The following is a 21,621-nucleotide window of genomic DNA, read 5'->3' as shown; positions in this document are numbered from 1 at the left end:
GAGCCAGGAGCTCCTCCAGGTCTCCGACATAGGTGCAGGGTCCCAAGGCTTTGGGTCATCCTCGACTGCTTTCCCAGGCCACAAGCAGGGAGCTGAATGGGAAGTGGAGCTGCTGGGACCAGACCCAGTGCTCATATGAGATCCTGGAGCACCTAAGGTGAGGACTTCAGCCTCCAGGCCACTGCCCTGGGTCCTTGAAGAGTTTTTTATTTGTAATCTGTTAGTCATAATCAGCACAATGTAAAATCTGAAAGATTTCACATGAGGCTGCATCAGATTTTAAAAAGCACTAAAAAAATTTTAAGCTGTTACTAACATGAACATAGCTACCGATTTTTTTTTCCATCCATGAAATTATCCTGAGCAGCAGGAGTTAAAAGTTTTGAGTGAATTGGTCAAATGAGTTGATGCCAATTACTGCAATACAGTTCTGATTAATTAGCATTTTTGAAGTGACTTAAATGTAAGGAAAATGTTACCATGTAATGACCTCTATTTAACCTACTCTATAGTTGTTGAGTTGGATTAAATATCATTTTTGTCAGTTGTGATAAATGCTAAAACAAAGGTCAACACATCCTCAGATTATAAATTTCTATTGTCTCATCTTCAGGAAGGAAACAAAGATGAAGGGCCCAGTAGGGTCATCAGTCATCATATTTTATTAAAGGTGTAGACACCTTAAGTGATTGAAGAGTCTGACATTCTGTCCAGCAGGTGGTTGTAAATGACCCTAAGGCACACAGAGTGCACAGCCTTTCCAAGGTTTTCTCCTATGCTTAGTTCTCTCAGTAATCCCCATGGGCAAGTTAGTATTAGCCAAGAACCTAATGAAGAGGCAGAAAAATAAATGATCTATGCCACTTGGCAAAGGACCGGATATTACGAGAGAAGTCGTAGCCTACTTCTAGCTCAGAAAGCCGCTTTCACTTGGGATGGTGAATCAAGAATCTGTTCTGTTTAGCACATCTGTTTCTGACAAAAGGAAGGATAAAGGTTATTCAATTAGTAGCAGCAAAACAGTAAAAAAAAAAAACCAATATTTTTTTTACTTTTATAATAAAAAACAAACTTTGAAATTTCTTCAAATAAGTATTCTACATGAAGAGTTCTTCCATTAAAAAATGCCACTCATAGAAATGCAGGAAAAGGAAAGAACACAAAATCTGGCAAGTAGTAGGCTAAACTTGCTTAAGGCAAGAGTCGTAATACGCTTTCACGACTGGAATACTTAATGATTTCTAGGTCTAAAATAACTTTCAAACTGATTCTTTAAGACTATTGGAATCTGAGTAAAAGGCTGAAGCATCAATTAGTGATTACTAAAGCAAACCTGAAACTTAACACTTGGCAGATATCACAGAAGGGTGATTTACACATGATGTCCTAGGATGTCCTGGAGAAGCGACTAAAGAAGCCAGAGCAGTGACAGTGACGGAGAGAAATCACAGTCATGAATCGCAAGGAAAGGAAAATGGCATCCAGTGGAAAAGAAAGCAGGAGCTGTCACAATGTTGGGACAAGCAGAATGGGTTCTAATTTGTGTGAGATGCACGTGAAATTCAGGACAACTTTTAAAGTAATCTTTACTCCACTGGCATTTGTGCAGGGCTGTGATGGAGGTTTAATCACAGGGTGAATTATTTCTATCCGTCCAATTTTTGAAAGATCTTGTAGAAAGTCCTTCAAGTCATCAGAGAAGGGGAGCATTTTCAGAAAACTGCTCTGTGCTCTTATTTCAGATAAACATTTCACAATTAAAACAGTTACTTCAGAAAAGAAGAATGAAAAGCAAGTGAAAATCTAGTTTCATGATTACACGAGGAGTCTCCCTACAGCAACTTTGAAAAAAGGAGGCATTAGTCCTGAGAAAGAGTTCAGTTACAATGGATGCCGATCCCCAGGATCCGATCCGAGCAAGGTGGCAAATGGACTGGGCAAGACCAAAGGAGGTTACTTGAGGTCGGCTGAGTCTGTCCCAGGTTTCTTTCTAACGGCCCATGGTAGGCATGACTACAGCAGGTGTTGAAAGAGTAGCATCCTCTTCTTTCCACTGAGATGTGATAGTCTTTAGTTGAGTGTAGAACTGGATGCCCTAAATAGAACAAAGGAAAAACAAAAAGTTGGCATTGGGAGGAAGTGCTCTGAGTGCTACTTATGTTCCTGTTTGAGGATGACGCATAATCAAGCAAGATGCAGTATTACTATCTGTGAGATAATCTACTTAAAAACATTTTCCATAGCCCTGGCATGAGCCTAGTGGCTAAACTCCTTGCCTTGCATGTGCTGGGGTCCCATATGGGCATTGGCTTGTGTCCTGGCTACTCTAGCCAGGAGCCAGGAGCCAGGAGCCAGGAGCCTCTTCCGGGTCTCCCACGTAGGTGCAGGGTCCCAAGGCTTTAGGCCATTCTCAACTGCTTTCCCAGGCCACAAGCAGGGAGCTGGAAGAGAAGTGTATCCAGGATAGGAATCAGCGCCCATATGGAATCCTGGTACGTACAAGGCAAGGACTTTAATCACTAGACTACTGTAACAGCCCATAATTTAAGATTTTAAACTATGAATGAGATCAAGAATTTCCTTCAAGAAACTTAACTTTATTAGCAATTAAGTCAAATCAGGGATGGAGGGTAGGGAGTAAGAATATATTATTTGAAAGTCTTTTTTTTTTCTTTTTAGATCAACTTATTTATTTATTAGAAGTCAGAATTACTGAGAGAGAAAGAGGGATCTATCTTCCATCCACTGGCTCACTTCCCAAATGGTCACAATGGCCAGGGCTGAGCCATACCAAAGTCAGGAACCCCAGCTAGGTCTCTCACATGGTTACAGGGCACTAGGAACTTGGGCCATCTCCCACTGCTTTCCCAGGTACATTAGGAGAGAGCTGGATTGGAAGTGGAGCAACTTGTACTTGAACAGCTGTCATATGGGATGCCAGCACTGCAGACTGCAGCTTGATGTGCTGGGCCACAGTGCCAGCCCCAAATAGTTCCTTTTTTTTTTTGTTAAGATTTATTTATATAATTGGAAAGGGAAATTTATAGAGAGAAGGAAAGGCAGGTCTTCTATCCATTGGTTCACTCTCCAAATAGTTGCAATGACTAGAAGTGAGCCGATCTTAAGCCAGGAGCTTTTTCCAGGTTTCCCACATGGAAGGGTGTGAGGTTGAAGAAGTTTTGGACATCCTCCACTGCTTTCCTAGGACACAAGCAGGGAGCTGGATGGGACGTGGAGAATCCAGGACACAAACCCATGCCCATATGGGGTTCACAGTGCATAGAAGGTGAGGATTTAGCCACTAGGCTATTACACTGGGCTGGTGATTTTTCAACTTTAAGATGATGTGAGGGACCAGCCTTGTGGGGGCGTTAAGCTGTTGCCTGCAATGGCAGTATCCCACATTTGAGTGCTGATTAAAATCCCAGATGCCCCACTTGTGATCCAGCTACCTGCTGCTGCACCTGAGAAGTCAGTGAAAGATGGCTCAAGTGGTTGGGCCCCTGCAACCCACATGGGAGACCCAGATGGACTTGTGACCTCCTGGCTTTGGCCTGGCCCAGCCCCAGCCACACTGCAGCCATTTGGGGAGTGAACCAGCAGATGGAAGTTACCTTTCTCCATCTCCACCAACTCTGTCACTCTACCTTTCAAATAGGCAAAATGAATCTTAAAAAATAATAATAAGGTTAAAAAATGTTAAAATAGCCATATACCTTCATAGAAATCATACTGCAGTTTTGGGCTTTTGATCTTTCCAAGACTGGTATAACATTCTCATGAGAGGCTATGCAGGAACAGCTAGTGTAGTCGGCCTTGCTGTCACTAGTGGAAACATTTAATACACCACAGAGTATTGTGTTGCTAAGCTATGATGTTCAGTGGGCCAGCTGTGGTAAATGCAGTTTTACAAAAACAGCTGTTGTCTGGAAGGTAATGTGATAGAGGGAGAGACAAAGACAGATCAAGAGAGGTCCTCCATTCACTGGTTTACTCTCAAAATGCTCACAACATCCAGGGTTAGACCAGATGGAAACCCGTGGCAGGAACCTAGGTGCTTGGATCGTCGACTGCTGCCTTGCAGGTGCATGAGCAGGAAGAAGGATTGGAAACACAGCTCATGAGGGACCCAAGGGATCTGACATGAGATGCCAGCATTGAGGCAGTTTAATTTGCTGGGTTACAATATCTGCCCTTAAATATATTTTTGATTTATGATGTTTTCAACTTAAAATGGATTTATTAGGACATAACCCCAGTCGTAGGTTGAGGGACATCTGTAGTCAGTTTTGCAAAGCTTGACTAATGTACAAACTGGATAATCAGTATCTAAATAGCCAGGTTTGACTTAACTAGTTAACCATTGTGTTCTATCTACTATGCACTTCCACTAATAAACCTAAAGAGAAGAGACTTGTGTATCAAAAATATGTAATTAGGGCCTGGCACAGAGGCCTAGCAACTGAAGTACTGGCCTTGCTTGTGCACACTGGGATCCCATATGGGTGCCAGTTCATGTCCCGGCAGCCCCTCTTCCCATCCAGCTCCCTGTTTGTGGCCTGGGAAAGCAGTCAAGGACGGCCAAAAGCCTTGGGACCCTACACCCGTGTGGGAGACCTTGAAGAAGCTTCTGGCTCCTGGCTTCGGATTGGCTCAACTCTGGCCATTGTGGCCACTTGGGGAGTGAATCATCGGACAGAAGATCTTCCTTTCTATCTCTCCTCTTCTCTGTATATCCACCTTTCCAATAAAAATAAATGAATCTTTAAAAAATATGTAAATAATCAGAGTTTCAAAGTGGTTTATATCTGTGGTCCTGTTAAGGATTTGTGTTAAACAAATGTTTGGGAAGCTTATTCGTTACCAGGCAGTGCAGATAATAACACAGTAATACAGTGGCTTAGAGTTCAGTATGACACCAGGCCTCTTCCTGCCTTAGGACACATGTGCCTGCTGAAAGGTTTTAGTGGTGATTTAGTCCTCATAACCCTGTGAAATCAGAATCATTGTTACTGTCTCTACACACGAAGAAATTTGAGGCATACAAGGATGTCACACAGCCAATAACGGGGTTGAACTGCACTCTGAACTCAGGCAGTTTGGTTCTGGAACTACTTTCTTGTTCAGTATACTTCTAGCTTCTGGAATAGTGTTTGGTATAACAAAGGTGCCCACTACAACATTGTGTGAACTAGTAGCAATTATAGGAGAAACAGGTGCCACAGGTGCCCATGGGACAACCCACTCACCTTGAGGAAAAGAAGGGGGCTGTTTAGAGGTGGTTTTCTGGAGGTGTCTATTTAAACTGAGCCATGACAGTTAGTAGTAGCCAGATTAAAGAGGTGGGATGGGAAAGAGGGTCCCAGGCAGAAGAAATGGCACATACGAAGACTTCCGTTTCCCCATGATCTTTCCTCAAAATGTGCATTAAGTTATTCAGAAGGCAGTACCTTTGGCATATTTTTATTAATGTTTACCTTTTTTTCTAGGGAAATTTCTGAGACCCACTGCTGAACAACACATGGTCCCAGAGAAGCTGCTGGCAGAATCCTTATTCCTGAGATGTTGAAGAAAGTTTCTTAAAGGAAAAAATATTGTTTTGTTCAAAAGTTACCTGTTTGCCATAGAAGTTGGTGTCTCCCCTGAAGGAAGATCGAGAACCAGTGAATGAGAACATTGGCAAAGGCACTGGAATGGGAACATTCACTCCCACCTAATATGGAAAAAGTTCATTATCAGACACCAAGCAAAAAACTCAAAGGAACCCCCTCCACATGGAAACACAGAGGTATCCAATACCCAGCTTCCACCCCAGGAAGCTCGTGTGCCTTCGAAGAAAGGAAAGCACCATGGGAGATTAGAGGCACAGTGTTTAAGCAAGTTTGCCTCACTGATCACTGTTTAGGATCTCCTCTTAGGGAGGAGATACTATATTAACTGGAGCAGTCTCCTAAAAATACTGTTCACAAACCTGTCCGACGTCCACCAGGTGGGAGTATTTCCGAGCAGTGGCTCCATTTGTAGTGAAGATGGCTGTTCCATTTCCATACGGGTTGTCATTTACGATCTTGATGGCTTCATCCAATGTTTCCGTCTCCAGAACCACAAGCACTGGACCAAAAATCTCTTCTTTGTAACAGGTCATATTTGGCTGCCAGGAAGGATGCACCAGGAAATCAAGCTTTTTGGATTTTGAGCATTTTACACTTAATTGGTACTTTCAGTAAGCATCTATATAGACAGATTCCACGTTAGAGACCTTTTCATTTTCAATCACCTACTAAAAAAAGTCCTCTCTTACTGTGTCCAGTCTTCTAATCTATCAATTACACAAACAACCTAAAATTCTCAGTAACAAAATAACCAAATTCTTTTAAAATTTTCATTTCCATGACCGATTACTGGCATTCCTGTTACCTATTACAACCAGTTTCATGTAATGGGAATGTTTCAAGAAGATTACACAAAAACAAATTTTCCTATGTATTAAAAACAATAGAAGAATGTCTGTGCTTATAGAAATCTTGTGCTAAGTTCTCTGTGACAATGGCAATCTGTTCTCATTCACTCTTTTGTTTCCTCCAAGTTGGTTCATTTACATTTTGTTAGTGTTACTGGTTACAATTAAACATTCAACATTCAACTTTTGATTACTCAGGAGTTACAGCAGGGATGTGTGAATTTCAAAACAGCCTCAGAAACTCAATTTAGTCCTACTAGCTGAGATACTTTTATAGTCTTAATAAATAAAAATTGAACAATTAATTCTTTTCTTTTTTTCCCCCACTTTCTGGTGAAGACATTCTAAACTCTGTGCACAGGGTACTAGGTGTTCAACAAATATTGAGTAGTTGACTGAGACACTGCAGTAACTCTGAGCCAGGCAGCAAAAAGGGAAGGAGAGGAAGAGTCACAGTAAATAATGACACAGCAGAAGGTAAGACAGCTGGCAGGTTAGACAGCCTCTGGGCCAAATGTGGTTGTGGCCAAACGTGGTGGTTGCTCTATTTTTATGCAGCCCACAAACTAAGCAAAGTTTCTGTATTTTTTTTCTCAGAGAGTTTATGTATTTTTAAATGGTTGAGAAAAACATTTCATGACCTATGAAATTATCTGAAATTAAAAATTTCACTGTCCATAAAATGTTAGTGGAGCACAACTATACAATGTTTATGGCTGATTTTGCACTGACTGTTGTGTCAGAGTTGACAGTACTTGTGGCAGAGACTATGTCTCTGCAAAGCACAAAGCATCCCCTTATGAAAAGGGTGATCAGAGCCAGTATGGTAAAAAGGACTAGTTTAATAAGATAATCAAGCAGTCCTAGCAGGAGAGAAAGTCTGACATCATGATATTCTCATGTATAAATTACAGGAATGAGAAACTATAGTCTCTAAGGACCTTCAGCTGTCCTACTTGTGAAATAAAAAGAGCTGTTCACCTTTACATTTGAGATGATGGTTGGTCCAACAAAGTTACCATTTTCGTAGCCTTTCACTTTAATTTTTCGCCCATCAAGAAGGATGGAAGCGCCCTCCTTTGGTCCACTTTCAATCAGGTTACAGACTCGTTCTTTGGCCTGGGGAGTTATCAGGGGGCCAAGATCAGCCCCAGGCTGGTCTCCTGCAAAATAATGTTAAAATACTTTAGGTCTTCGTCAATATAAATTATGACTGCTAACAAGAGATGTATCCAAATGGTAACTAAAGTCTAAAGAGAAGCAATGGTAGGGAGAGACATATTTGCTCCCATTGGTCAAGGCCAATGCTAACACTAAGGGTCTGGTGCCAAGAATGTAGTGAGTAGAGGAGGCGGGCAGAGAACAGGAGACCTGCGTTGACTCTCAGGTTCTTGGCACGCTCCACCAGCTCTGGCAGCCACTTCCTGGCTTCTCCCACAAGGATTGCTGTTGAAAGAGCCATGCAGCGCTGACCAGCAGCTCCAAATGCTGCCCCGACCAACTGGTTCAGGGTATTTTCCTTATTGGCATCTGGCATGACCACCCCATGGTTTTTGGCTCCCTAAAGAAACATAAAAGGTTCATGAGTCTCCCTGAGCCAAATACAATTTTAAAAAACTTAGCAAAGAACCAAAAGTTTCAAATGAGAACTTAAAGAAACTAGAGAATTCCACCTTGGGATCTACTAAGCAAGTCTGCATGTCACTTTTCTATTTTCCAGCTGATAAAAAGCTGACATGTATTTAGTCAAAACCATTACCAAAACAGAATAAAAACTAATCACATTCAAAATGCATCCATAAGCCAAAAAAAAAAAAGCTCCCTTCCCTTTCATGAGGCCGATATAGGAAAGAATTCATGTCTGTTGGGAGTTCCCATTCACATAAAAAGCATGTAAACTCAATTTCCAGTAGTAATGCTACATACATTCCAAAAAGGTCTCTCAACTTGGCTAGCTTCTAGATACATAGCTTTGTGTAATTCTTTGCTATGTACAATGACATTTAGTCATCTCTACATTGAAGTTTCCAGATAAAACCACAGCTGAAAGCGTGGACACATAACCCACAACTGCTACTTAATTCCAAAACACATCATTTTGAACACATAAATACATTCAATATGGAGTAAACTAGAAGGGGCTTCAGTCAAAATGACCAAAAATCATTCCGCCACTGTTCATTCAGCAGGCATATCATGAACAGTTTCCAAGCCAGTGTACAGATGGCTGTCCTTGGTGCATCATTAGCTTATGAAGGATGAGAAAGGGGACTTCATGCTTAGTATCAAAGATTTCCTAAGTCTCTGGCAAGGAACTAGTAAGAGAACAGCAAAACACCACAACCAAGGAAATGAAGCCAACTGTTCCTTAAGTAGCCTTAAGCAAACTGTAAACTTGGGGAAGATCTTATCTTTGATCTAATAGGGTAAATCTTAAAAGAAGAAAGGATTAAGGATGAAAAGCATGGTATAAAAGAAGAAACAGGACCAGAACCAGAATTGGGCTGTTACTGTGGAAGCCTGGGAACCGGATTAACATTCTCGGGGAGGACTGCCGTGTGTCCTGTGTCGCCTACATGAGATGTAGGCTGAGAGGTGATTCTCTTGACTTACAACTGTCTCACAAGGCACACGGCTAGAGAAAAGACTTTTGGGATGAGAGCAAGTGCCCTTTTGCTGAACTGCTCCAAGGAAACTTAAATATAATGCAGTTTGGAGATAAAAGGAGTAAGAAGTCACCATATTGGCTTGAACCCTCTTGCCGTTTCTTGATCCTCGCTCGAAGATGTACTCTCCTGCCTGGTTGGAGCCCACAAAGCTGATTGCTTTGATGTCCGGATTATCACAGATGAAATTTACAGCTTTAAGAAGAAAATGAACAATCAGCACAGAGAAAGAAATGGCCACCAGCTTTTCAGCACAAACACATTTCTCTCTTTTGCCCACTGCTATGAGTTGTAAGTTCTCATGTACTTCTTTCCTCCACACTGGATTCCCCTTACCAAGTTCTCTCTTGCCTTTTCCACTTAAATTCTTTAATTTATAAAATGTATTTCACCTCTTCCCTTTCATTATTTTTCTTATCTGCCTTGTAATATTCCTTGTTCTTTAAGAATGTGATATTTCTGGGCCCGGTGCAGTGGCCTAGCGACTGAAGTCCTTGCCTCACACATGCTGGGATCCCATATGGGCGCCAGTTGCTTCTAATCTGGTGGCCTTGCCTCCCATCTGGCTCCCTGCTTGTGGCTGGGGAAGGCAGTTGAGGACAGCCCAAAGCCTTGGGACCCTGCACCCACGTGGGAGATCCAGAAGGGCTCCTGGCTTCAGATCAGCTCAGTTCCAGCTGTCGCGGTCACTTGGGGAGTGAATCATCAGATGAAACAGCTTCTTCTCTGTCTCTCCTCTCTCTCTCTCTCTCTCTCTCTCTCTCTCTCTCAAAGTCTTGGGCCCCTGCACCCGCATGGGAGACCCAGAAGAGGCTCCTGGTTCCTGGCTTCAGATCAGCTCAGTTCTTGCTGCTACAGCCGCTTGGGGAGTGAATCAGTGGATGGAAGATCTTCCTCCCTGTCTCTCCTCCTCTCTGTATATCTGATTTAACAACAACAATCTATATTGTTAAGCTGGAAACAAAATTTTAAAAAAATTTTAAAAATAATGTGATATTTCTTCAATCGTCAGCATGTGTTGAGACTCTCAATGATAGCTATATACTCGTGTGACAGGATTTATATGGCATAGTAATTAAAAGCCAAAGGTAGAACTAGCTTTTCTGGGTACATGCACATATGGTAATTTCTAAGAGTATGACTTTGGGCAAATTATTTAATTTCACTCTGTCTCAATGTTCCTGCCATAAGAGACTGTCATACAGATTAGGTGAGCTTATGTGTAAAAAGTACTAGAACAGCACCTGAAACACAGAGCATAAAGTATTGACTATTAATACGAGAGTTAGAAGACCTTCCATCTGAGATCTAAAAATTCTGAGTTAAAAAATACTTTAATCAATTCCGTCAGTACTAAAGCTTAAACTCTCTTCAATCTGTGTCAATCTCAACCCATATTTCTGGTGTCCCTAAGTATGGTGTAAGCAGTGCTAATCCTAGATGGTTAGTCATCTCAGCACACAGAGCTGGGAACCCGTCACCAAGCATTCCCTTCAGTCATGCAGGTTACTATCGTGATATCCCTTCCTCCTCAGTTTTCTCATCCTAAAAGCCCCAGTCACCACTCAACACCTTGAGCATAGCTGGATTTAAGCAGTGAAATGCAGAAGAGCAGTTACCTTCATGTTGTCCGTGGATGATGTTCAGTGTTCCATCAGGGGCCCCTGAGTCCTGCAGCAACTTAGCAAGAAGCATGGTTGCTCCGGGAACTCTCTCTGATGGTTTCATCAGGAAGGTATTTCCGCACACCATGGCCATGGGAAACATCCAGAGGGGGATCATGGCAGGAAAATTGAACGGAGCGATGCCTGCGCATACCCCCAGGGGCAGGCGGTAGGAATAGAGGTCCATGTCTTTGGTGATGGATGGCATGGTCTCTCCCAGCATGAGGGATGTCACACTGCAGGCATGCTCCACCACCTCTGCGACAGAGAAGAAGTCAGGCCACCGCTTTTCACGCTGTGCACTACTTAGCGGTGTCATGCTCAGGCCTTCTATCAAGGGGCTGTACAAAACGAGATTCTCTGAATAGGGAAAAGACGGTGAGATGCACGCATGCACACACACACACACACACACACTGCAAGATCACTGGAGTCAAATAAAGGACCAATAAACCTTACTCACAGATACCTGACAAGTACTGCAATTTGGGTTTTTAAAAATTTTTTAAGTATTAAAGACATGAATAGTAAAGACAACTTAAAGAAGCAATCTCCCACTCTGGAATCTGCCTCCCAGCTTCCTTTTTCCTTCCCAGATAGTCCCTGGAGGAGCTCCCAGCTTACGAAGGCCTCGAAATACATCTCCTTCAGCATCTGCTAAGGTTTTCCCTTGTTCTAGTGTGATTAACTTGGCGATTTCTTTCTAGGGAGAAAACACACATATAGAAATGAATATAAGAATGTTTCTCCCATTCAAATCTCAGGTGTGCAAGGAAGAGCACCAGTGAGGGAGAAGCGGTGACAAGCCAGAGACCCAAAGTCTCTGCAGGGTAGTTAGGGAGGGCAGCTAAAAGAATCTCTGGAGGAGAGAGGGGCTGGAACACTGCCCCCTTCAGGTTTCTTACCAAGTTTTCCTTAATAAGCTGTTGATAGCGGAGCAGGACCTGCTGACGGCTGAGTATGGATGTGTCTGCCCAGGCAGGAAAAGCACGTTTGCAGGAGGCAACGGCTGCATCCATCTCAGCCTTGGTAGAGTGAGGCACCCGGCCAATGACTTCATTGGTGGCCTGGCAGGGAAAAGCAGCATGTTAATCTTTGTCCCTGCTCCATCTTCTCTGGGTTCCCCTGAGACACAGAGATGGCACTCTGTCCCCACCTTTCCACCAGGTTCCCTGAATCCCCAGTTTAAGCCCCAAAGGAACTTGGCTTACTGGGTTGTGGATGTCAATCCATTTGTCACTTTTGGATTCAATGAATTTCCCATCAATAAAGAGCTTCACAGTTGGCTGAAGGAAAAAAAAAAGACTTGTGAATTGCATTCCTTCTCCTTTTCTTTCCTTTTGTAAACAAGAAGGAAGATTAATAATTGTATCTTCTGGTCTCTAGAAGGATAACCACTAGATAAGATGTGTTGTAGTCTGTGACACTAGCATCCCATATGGTAGCTGGTTTATGTCCATGTTGCTCCACTTCCTATCCAGCTCACTGTTTGTGGACTGGGAAAAGCAATCAGAAGATGATCCAAGTATTTAGGTCCCTGCCACCACATGGGAGGCCCAGATAAAGCTCCCGGCTTCTGGCTTGGCATATACTGGGCTGTTGTAGCTCTCTAAGGATTGATTCAGTGGATGGAAGATCTCTGTCTCTCCCCTTATCTCTTCATTTCAAAACAAATCAATAAATCTTATCTTTTTAAAGATCTATTTATTTTTATTTTTATTGAAAAGGCAGATTTACAGAGAGGAGACACAGAAAGTGTCTCCACAATGGCCAGAGCTGAGCTGATGTGAAGCCAGGAGCCAGGAGCCTCTTCTGGGTCTCCCACATGGGGGCAGGATCTCAAGGCTTTGGTCCATCCTCTACTGCTTTCCCATGTCACAGGCAGGGAGCTGGAAGAGAACTAGAGCAGCCAGGATATAACCTGGCACTCATATGAGATCCCGGCACATGCAAGGTGAGGATTTAGCCACTAGGCTATCACGCTGGACCCTAAATCTTATTTATTTGATTTTTTTTTTCTTAAAGAAAGGATGTAGCAGAACCTCTCAATACTCTTTGAGAACTGGAAATTCCCCACTATTCATACAGTGAGCTTCCAGTGCTGATCTGAAGTGCATCTACTGAAAACGGAGCACTTCTGTGTTAACAAAGACCCCTCCCAGTGCCTTGGCCCGGCTGACTCTCTGCCATGGTACCACAAACATGGATCACCTTGACAGCGGAGAGATCTGTTAACGATGATGTGCATTCTTCCCCCCCACCCCCTGAGGAGCAGCTCACTTTCACTACTCTTCACTACCCTGTGAACATGTCTGGATCGGATTCCCGCTACAGTAACTGAATGCCCGAGGAGGGTCATTCACAAAAGAGAACACAGTTCTGGGGCTGCATGTCCAGAACTGGGCAGTCACACCTGGCGTTGGCCTCGTGCTGCCTCCTAACACAGTGCAGAGGTGAAGGACGAGTGGTGGGTGTGGAGAGACAGGGCACGAGAGATGGCCTCACTCTAACACCTCGCTCTCAACAGATTGCCACAAATCCTGCTTAAGGACACCACTCCAAACTCAGCCACAGTGGGGCCTCACTCTAACACTCAAATCCTGCTTAATGACCTCGCCTCCCAACACAGCCGTTGTGGAAACAGAATTTCAACATGAGTTTTGGAGGGGACACATTCACACCACCACTGGGTCTGGCAGCCAGGGCTTACTGTGTTCCATTGAGTGCATCCTTCCATACAAGAGGGTCTGGGGTTGCAGTCTTTATTAGGTTTTAGGTGCCACAAATGACTGACCAACAGGTAGTCTAGAAAAATTATTCTAAAGATTGTTAAGCAGAAAATAACTATCTGAGAAGGTAAACAAAGCCTCTAAAAACCATGGATGTATTATTTGACCCAATAGTCCTTTTTCAGAAGGGAAATATTCCAAAAGAAGATAAAACAATATATATATACTTTCTATAGTGCAGGAAAAAAAAATGAAGCCACCTAAATATGCATGAAAAAAATATGAGCTACTGGCTACTTGTACTTCATAGAATATTATGCAGTCATTAGAAATCCTAATTATAAAGATCATCTTTCAGTATTGGAAAATGCTTACAACTTAATACACATTAGGCAAGAAAACTAAGATATGAAATGTCACATATCCTCAGATCACAAGCATGCAAAGAAAATCAAAGAGAATACTCCCAAGCTGGGTCTCGTCTCAGAATTCTACCTTGAGAGCCAAACACACTTACCACTGAAGAAGAGAAAGAAGATGCTGGGTGCCAGCTGTAGTTCACCTTAGAAGAAACCTGTGAGAAAAAAAAATACATGAAAAGATTTTTCTGATAAATGAGGACATAAAACTAGACCATTAGCAGGGAGCCGGATCAGAAGTGGAACAGCCAGGATACAAACCAGTGTCCAATGTGGACAGCAGTTCTACCTGCTAAGTCATAACACTAGCTCCAAACTACACACTTCAAATATGTACATTCTATATCAATTTTATTATAAGAAAGCTGTTTTAAAATGTCACACAGGTGCCTTATAAGAAAAAGATGTGTTACTTTTGTAACATAAAAGCAAAAGTGATGGAGGGTCAATTATAATAAGGCTATTCTCCAACTGTAATCCCCCCCCCCAAATGCTTGCATGTATGTTGTCAAAGCTGATTTAAGAAATATTCAAATCTAAGCAAAGTGAGCAAACTGAAACTCAGGTGTGAGATGCAAAAGAAATAAAAATCTAATAATTTCTTACCTTGTCTAAAGAGAGACCATGTTAAGTGAAGGCTAAGACTTTGTGTGTCTGCAGTACTTTCCAGGGTAAAGGGCGCCACTGGTCCTGTGGGCCCAGCAAACACCTAGTGAGCTTCCTCTCCCACTCCACAAGGGCAGGCACTGCCTGTTTTGCTTCTCCACCTCACAGTGAACATGATCACGACTGTCTAGGTATGGGACATAGCAAGCATGCCCTTGGCACTCGTTAAATACTACTGTGATGAATATTTATTTGCTTTCATTCTTGTAAAATGAGTGTCAAAACATTCATCTTGGGAACAGCTTTGTGGTGTAGAGGGTAAAGCTGCTACCTGTGATGCCAACATCCCATAATGGAGTATTCTTGGATGCTCCATTTCTAACCCAGCTCCCTACTAATATGACTGGGAAAGCAGTGGAAGACGGCACCTTGGGCAGAGGCAAACTGGTTAGCCATGCCCTCCTTCTCAGGACTCCTTTCCTCTTCTGGGACATTCTGGCATCTCTTTGGCCACATTTCTGCCTCTTTGTGGGTTCACCCTCCTCTAGCTGGCCATTAACCCCACGTTCCTAAAAGTTTGGTTTAGGCCTTTGGTTCTTTTTCCATTTGCTATCTTTTGATGACTTTATCAGCCACGGAGGCTGGCTCATCTGATTCCTGATGATGTCCAATCTGCAGGCCTTCGCCAGGATCTGCTTCTTGAAGTAAAACCCACCAAACTGTCTCCATGACATCACTGGCTGTGATTCAGGCCCGTGTTTAAACTCGAACATCAACCCCAACTCCTCCCCTCTCCATACTGAAACAAGTCTTGGCCTTCTGAACTCCTAGAGTTCCGTAGAACACTTATTCTCCCTAGTACTCCACTATTTCCCAGCCTTTCTCTTCCTTTGCTCCTTTGTCTCTCATTTGGATTTCCATAACAGCTTCTGAAGGGGTCTCCTATGTCCAATCTGAATCTAGTTTCCAAAGCATAAGCACAGGGCCCTTTAAAACACAAATTTGGCCAGAGCCCTTCCCTTGTTTTGAAACCTCCCATGGCTTTCCACTGTTTTCCCTGTTTTCTAAGAAGTTGCTTAGGAGGCTCTCCACAACATCTTTGCAGCTTTAACTTCATGGCTTGCTACTGTCCTCCCTGCTCTGTGCTCCAGCCACCTGGAACATCCTGTGTGCTCCTGGTTCTTGCTCATGCTGCCTCCTCTTGCCTGGCAGACTGGCCGCTTTGCTTGGCTCAGTGCTTTTCCCTCAGGTCCCCATTTGGCCATCACTTTCTCCAGGACCTCTTCTGGGCTAATCACCTGGCTGTGGGCAGTCACAGGCATCTGGATAGATCTCTTTTCCATCTCACCTTTCTAGAATAACAGCTTGCTAAGTTACTAAGTTTCCCTCCATTTCTGTCACTAGCTCATTGTATCCTAGCCAGGTTCCTGGAATGCAGTAAGCAAGCACTCAGTAATATTCAGCAGAAAGGAAAAGACTGAGTACTCAGCAAGCAGTAAGTGGATATGAGTGCTGTTCTGTGTGCTCTCTGTCACAGGCAGCAAATGCACCAGCCAAGCTGAGCACTTCAGAGCACATATAGGCTGCACCTTCTCACTTGCACAAAAGGCGCCACCGCTGGCAGGACATCATTGTACGGTTATTGAAAGATTCGGGTTTCAACCATCTCATTTCCCAAGAAATACTCATTAACAGTATCGCTGAAGACAAGACTCTTCTGATAACTCACACCAACTTTCTGCCTCCCAGATATTTACTTTCTTCTTTTATTTCCTATACCAGGAACTCCTCTCTCCTTTTGGTAGCCTTGAGGCAGCGCTTAGACACAGAGTTAACCCCTTCTGGAAGCTTTTCCTGATCTGTACAGGTGGACCTAGAGGCTCTTTCCCCATGCCTGAGGAATTCCCATTACTCAGGAATGCACCTGTTGTTATGTTCCCATCAGGGACCTCTCAGTGATGAAAGGCTGAAAGTCTGGCACAGTACCCGATACAGACAGACACTAAGATTTGAATCCAGAATTCTCAGCTCCACCAAGCACTGGGTGACTGACTGGGGGGTAACTTCAAGTGTCAGAGAAGTGACTTCACAACATTCCTCGATTCCAATCTTTACAAATACCACAACTAGAAAGTGGTGGAATTGGGGCAGAACTCAGGTATGAGTATGCCTGCTCTTATCAGTTCACCAAGGTGAGGCCAAGTCTCCTCTTCTCTGGATGGGTGTGATGCCGCCACAAGGAGTAGAGATTCTAGGCTGAGACTGAGCAGCCTCAGGAACAGAGGCTGTAAACTGAACATCTCAGTCAGCAGAACGCTTCAGCCAGCTGCATGCCTCGGCCAGCTAAACACTTCAGATAGCTTAATGCCTTAGTCAGTTGCACACTTCCACTCTCACCTTCATAGATCCCTTAGATAGCCCTCTACCAGTCAGGGCTGCATCTAGACTACTCTGTACTGAAGTGTCACAATACAGCAAGGCCCCAGTTGGCTAAGGACTATCATTTTTGTTCTTTTTCCAGGTCAGTTGCGAAGTTTTACCAAATGATTCTGAAAACTGTTATCTGTTTCTGAAACAAAGTAAAGGGAAGGGGAAAAAAGTCAATTTCAGCCCAAGAGTTGAAGGAGCAGTTGGTAACCCAAAAAATAGGGTGGAAACTTTATCTTCTTGTTGCTTAAAACGCACACACCAGAGCAGAACTAGAGAATCAAGGCCAGAAATAAGAGTAGAACCAACCCATCTGGCAAACTCCTCCAACCCACCTGCCACACTGTCCCACCCAACTCCGACCTTTGCGGACTTTGCCAAGATCCCAAGAAAGGCTTCTGCCTCCGGCAGAACCCACTCAAATGAGGTGCATGCTAACATGACCTTAAAAGTGCAGCCACACACAGAGAGCCCCGCTTGAGCCTAATGAGTCAGAAAGGTATCGTGGCTCCCTGCCTATTGTAAATCTTGCCAGATCCAGGGGAATGTTCTGCAGGGTTAGAGACACGCAGCTGATGCGAGGCAGGACTCAGTTCGACAAGGACAGATGCCAGGGTGTACTGGGACTTGAAGGGCTTTCTGTGGGGGCAGGAGCTTGGAGCAGCTCCATCTTCTGCCACCTGTTGTGGAGATGATTAGCCCTCTAAGGGACAAGGAACACGGTGGTTAGCAGAACAAGCATGAAAAATCGTTAACTTTAGTGAGAAAGTTTAACGGAGTGTTGGTCAAAAATGGCTCCAGCTTGTGGAAAACACAGCCTCAGAGCAGGGGAAAACAGCCTTTTGCAAACGACTGCTGTGGGTTTTTGAAAGCCTGGTGTACATTTACTTGCACGGCGAGATTCAAAGTTCACTCGCTGACCCTCGCCCCTCGCAACCCCCTCCCTCCCTTACCTCGGTGTATGGAATGTGAACGGGTTGGGGGGAAGGGAGCCATTTGGAAGCTCCTGGCAGAGGGACAAACAAACAGAAAGGTGACCAGAAAGAAGAGTTTATGCAGGGAAAAAGAAGTAGTAGCTGGTGCAGAGGTGACAGAGAAAGACGGCGAGAGGGCGGCGGATCTACAGATGACAGCGAGTGGCGACAGGGAGCACGCAGGGTTGAGGACTGTGGGCAAATGAGTGTGTGCGCGCGCGTGTGTGTGGGGGGCGGCACGGAGTGATGGTGCGGGAAGCCAGGAGAAGAAACAAGGCCCCGGGGGTGGGAGGGGAACACAAGGGACGCCCCAGAAGTCTGTCCCGCCCGAAGACGGCGCAGAGAGGACGGGAAGGACCCAGGTCCCAGCTTCGTGGTCCCTCGGTGCCACCCTCACTCGCCTGCAGGATCCGCGCCCGCACGGCTGCCGCCGCCACCACTGCCGCCATGGTTCTCGGCCGCCTCGCCAAGGATCCTCTTGCCTTTCACAGACGGTGCTTGCCAAAAGCACCAGGGCGGCCAGGCCTGCCCCTGCGACTGTGCCCCGCACGCCTCGCCTGGTGAGTATGGGATTGGGCAGAAGCGGAAGCGCTCGCGTCAGGGAATACTATTCGCGGACAGCTGGAAATCGTCCTGCCTTAGGTACTCCATATTGGATGCCCGAGGAAGACGCCCCCTAAGTAGCCACTCTGATTGGCCACAGGAACGATCGAAGCTCCACCTCAGCCTGCTGAGGAAGTAAATAAGACCTTCCAAGAGATTTGCAGTCGCTCCGCCTCCACAACTGCGAGGGGCGTGGTTGTCCCCAGGGGCCGGGCCAGGCAAGGAATGCCCTACCGGGAGAAGAGACGAGATTCGGCTGCGAGTCGGCGATAGGGTGTCTCCTTGGGGGCGTGGCTTACGGGTCCTCGCTTTCCCGCCGACGGTTGGCCACGTCACGTGACATGGGTTGGAAGATGGCGTCTCCCACAGACGGTAAGAGCCGGCTTAGAGATCCTTTTCTCGCAGCGTCTTCTTTTGTTCCCTTGGGGTCTTCCACTCTCCGTGTGCCCCTCTAACGTACACTTGAGTCTTGGGATCCTCTTCTCGCTCTTCTTTGCTGTGCGTCTCTGTTTTCGCCTCGCTGGTTCTGCACAGCTGCTCCAAGGGTGCCGGGTTTCCCTGGTGTGTACCCAGAGAATGGAGGAGGGTATCCGCGAGAGACCCATCTCAAACACCCATTTAGCGCAGGACTGTCTTTTAGTCCCGTTTGGATGAGGCTGAGGGATGAGGAGATGGTGCTCGGAGAAAGAGGTGCCTTATCAGAGTCTGCTCCTGTTAGGATCGTTTCTGTTTTCATTGAGCACGATTGGGACGATTCCGGTGGCCGACCTCACCCGTGGTCTGAACTGCAGGAAAAGCGTGTTGCTGTCTCCTCAGCTTGGGACCGTGCCCGTGACATCGAGTGAAACGGGGACGCTTCCATATCTTAGCCATGGGGGTCCCGAGGAAAATGACAGTTGAACTTTTTTTTCAGGAGATGGTATTTGCGTACATCTCAGCCTGTACAAGGCCCGCTGTGTGTGTTGTTTCTTCAGGCCGAGTTCAGGAACAGTTTTTTGCCTATATGCTAAGGTGCAAGTCATCTCAGATAATAACTAGGTGCATTTGTGCAGGGTTCTGCTTTAAAGAGCCAGGGACTTGAAGTCTTGGGACTACTTTCAGTTTTGCTTCTGCTGTCCCCATCCCCATGTCAGTTTTCTGATGTGCAGTTTTCTTTCCTGGAGCACATGTTGTTTTTGGAAGAAATCTTGGACAGGAAAGAGGAAACTGAATCCCAGGAGAAGCTGTATATTAAATAGCTGCTGTGTGGAAGGCATCTTGCTAGGTGCTTGGGGAAGCGTAGGAATGAATCAGACATGTATGTTTTCGTTTTCAGAATGAAAGAGGCGTGCCCAGCACACAGTCTTCAAGTTACCCCTCCACAGTTTTCCTTATCTTTGTTGTCAGCATATTTATTCTGTTAGGGTTTCCTCTCAACACAAATTATAAATTCCACATATGTTTGGCTCATTGTTGAATGCTAGGGTTTCAGCAAAATGCCTGGCAAACCCTAAGCCTCAACGGATGTTTCTCCTATGAAGAATTCAGTCTATACAGGAAATACTGTGAAAGAAATTATGGATGTTCAAAGTCAGATGTCATTCTCCTGCCTGGGCTGTGTCTGGACAGAAAAGTAAAGGAGGGAGAGGGTTATTTAAAAATTCATCAAAGCCATGGGGAGAGTTTTAATTTGAGAATGTAGAAATGTTCTGGAGTTGGATGGTAATGATGATTGCACCATACTAATGTAGTTAGTGCCACTGCACTGTAAACTTAAGTATTGTTAAACGAGATCATTTTTGGTAGTTTCATTACTTTTTTTTTTTAAGATTTATTTTATTTTCATTACAAAGTCAGATATACTGAGAGGAGAGATAGAGAGGAAGTGGAGCTGCCGGGATTAGAACCAGCGGCCATATGGGATCAAGGCGAGGACCTTAGCCACTAGGCCACGCTGCCAAGCCCTACTTTTTTTTTTTTTAAAGAAGCTAACCAGAGGCTGATTTAACCAGGAAGAATATTGGATCCATTCTTTTGTTTTTCTGGCCATCTCCACAGTCACTTTTATTTGCACCTATTTTTTTTTTCCCTTTTTTGAAAAGCTTTGCTTTTTCTAGAGACAGTTCCTGTTTGTTTTTTTCCCAGATGCTAAAGCTGGTAGCTGGGGACACCATCCAGATCTCCCACGGGGGTGGCAGTAACCTGATTTCCTGAGCGGTTAGCATTACCTCCTGCAGTGGGATTAGCAGGAAGCTGTTGTCAGAAGTCAGGATTTGAACACCTATACTCCAAGTGGATGTCTTAACCAAGAGGCTAAATGCCTGCTCCTGTTTGGGGTCTCTACAGAGTTTCACCTTTTATCTAATCTTTTCTTTTTGTCTGAAATAAGTCAAGCATTTTGAACTTAAATTCTGCTTTTAAATAAGAAACTCATCCTAAAGTATTCCACTGCCTAGTTTTCACTTCTTTTTTTTTTTTTTTTTTTTGAGTATGTCTCTGTCTTTAAGGTTTAATTCATATAATGTAGGTTTGTAAATGAATTTAGCTGGAGCTGAGCTGATCCAAAGTCAGGAGCCTAGAGCTTCTTCCGGGTCTCCCGCGCAAGTGCAGGATCCCAAGGTTTTGGGCTATCCTCAACTGCTTTCCCAGGCTGCAAGCAGGGAGCTGGAAAGAAAATCGGGACCACTAGGATTAGAACTGGTGTCCATATGGGATCCTCTAGCTATGTTCTCTTACCTAGTCGCATTACCAGGAAGATAGGATAATATTTATGATGTTAATGCACAATGTTCACCAACTGCCAGGTACTCTTCTAAGTGCTTTACAATTATATTATTTAATCACAAACTCATACGAGATACAGATATTAATATTATTACCAGACAAGAATAGGTACAGACAGTTTAAATAAATTACCAACGATGATAAACACAATCAGGCTCTGAACTTGTTAGTCTGGTTGCTTGTATTTCATCATGGTACAGCCACATCAACAGTTGGAGAACTTAATCTTTAGGCTTCCAGTGAATGCTCCAGTTTACATTCTTTGAGATTGAAATTTCATGAAGTCTAAATTATGTTTCATGTCTTTTTG

At 44.4% G+C, this 21,621-nt stretch overlaps 3 protein-coding genes across 10 annotated transcripts in view; 2 read left to right on the top strand and 1 right to left on the bottom strand.

Moving 5' to 3' along the window:
* The window catches only part of BBOF1 (basal body orientation factor 1), a 33,101-nt gene extending 27,473 nt beyond the window's left edge, over nucleotides 1-5,628 (top strand). For all 3 annotated transcript variants that reach the window (XM_058655519.1, XM_058655518.1, XM_058655520.1), the window contains one exon: nucleotides 5,490-5,628. The gene's annotated coding sequence lies outside the window, so the exon portion shown is untranslated. The remainder of the gene's footprint in view (nucleotides 1-5,489) is intronic.
* On the bottom strand, nucleotides 1,715-18,805 carry ALDH6A1 (aldehyde dehydrogenase 6 family member A1). The gene is made up of 13 exons (XM_058655521.1): nucleotides 18,667-18,805; nucleotides 16,942-17,113; nucleotides 14,037-14,093; nucleotides 12,002-12,076; nucleotides 11,696-11,857; nucleotides 11,415-11,493; nucleotides 10,746-11,048; nucleotides 9,200-9,321; nucleotides 7,832-8,021; nucleotides 7,442-7,623; nucleotides 5,972-6,151; nucleotides 5,615-5,713; nucleotides 1,715-2,095 (listed from the first exon to the last, which is right to left on the bottom strand). The coding sequence occupies exons 2-13, from the start codon at nucleotides 16,945-16,947 to the stop codon at nucleotides 1,991-1,993; spliced, it is 1,560 nt and encodes a 519-aa protein (XP_058511504.1). The 5' UTR covers nucleotides 16,948-17,113; nucleotides 18,667-18,805; the 3' UTR covers nucleotides 1,715-1,990.
* LIN52 (lin-52 DREAM MuvB core complex component) overlaps nucleotides 18,788-21,621 on the top strand; it is a 90,069-nt gene continuing 87,235 nt past the window's right edge. For all 6 annotated transcript variants that reach the window (XR_009244277.1, XM_058655522.1, XM_058655523.1 and 3 more), the window contains exon 1: nucleotides 18,788-18,920. Coding sequence is in view for 5 of the 6 variants with exons in the window: in XM_058655522.1 (XP_058511505.1) it covers nucleotides 18,890-18,920 (31 nt within the window). In the remaining variant the exon portion in view is untranslated. The remainder of the gene's footprint in view (nucleotides 18,921-21,621) is intronic.

This window comes from Ochotona princeps, chromosome 26, assembly GCF_030435755.1.
Source record: "Ochotona princeps isolate mOchPri1 chromosome 26, mOchPri1.hap1, whole genome shotgun sequence".
Lineage (NCBI taxonomy): Eukaryota > Metazoa > Chordata > Mammalia > Lagomorpha > Ochotonidae > Ochotona > Ochotona princeps.
Note: the sequence above shows the minus strand (reverse complement) of the source record. Positions and strands in the feature narration are given on the sequence as shown.

Bases quoted from the DNA above. Each gene is read 5' to 3' on its own strand.
- ALDH6A1 (XM_058655521.1), bottom strand. The intron at 12,077-14,036 runs GTAAGTGTGTTT...TTTTTCCTTCAG, and splicing joins CTTCTTTCTCTTCTTCAGTG to CCAACTGTGAAGCTCTTTAT. The intron at 11,049-11,414 runs GTAAGCTGGGAG...TCTCTGTCGCAG, and splicing joins AGATGTATTTCGAGGCCTTC to AGGTGGTGGAGCATGCCTGC.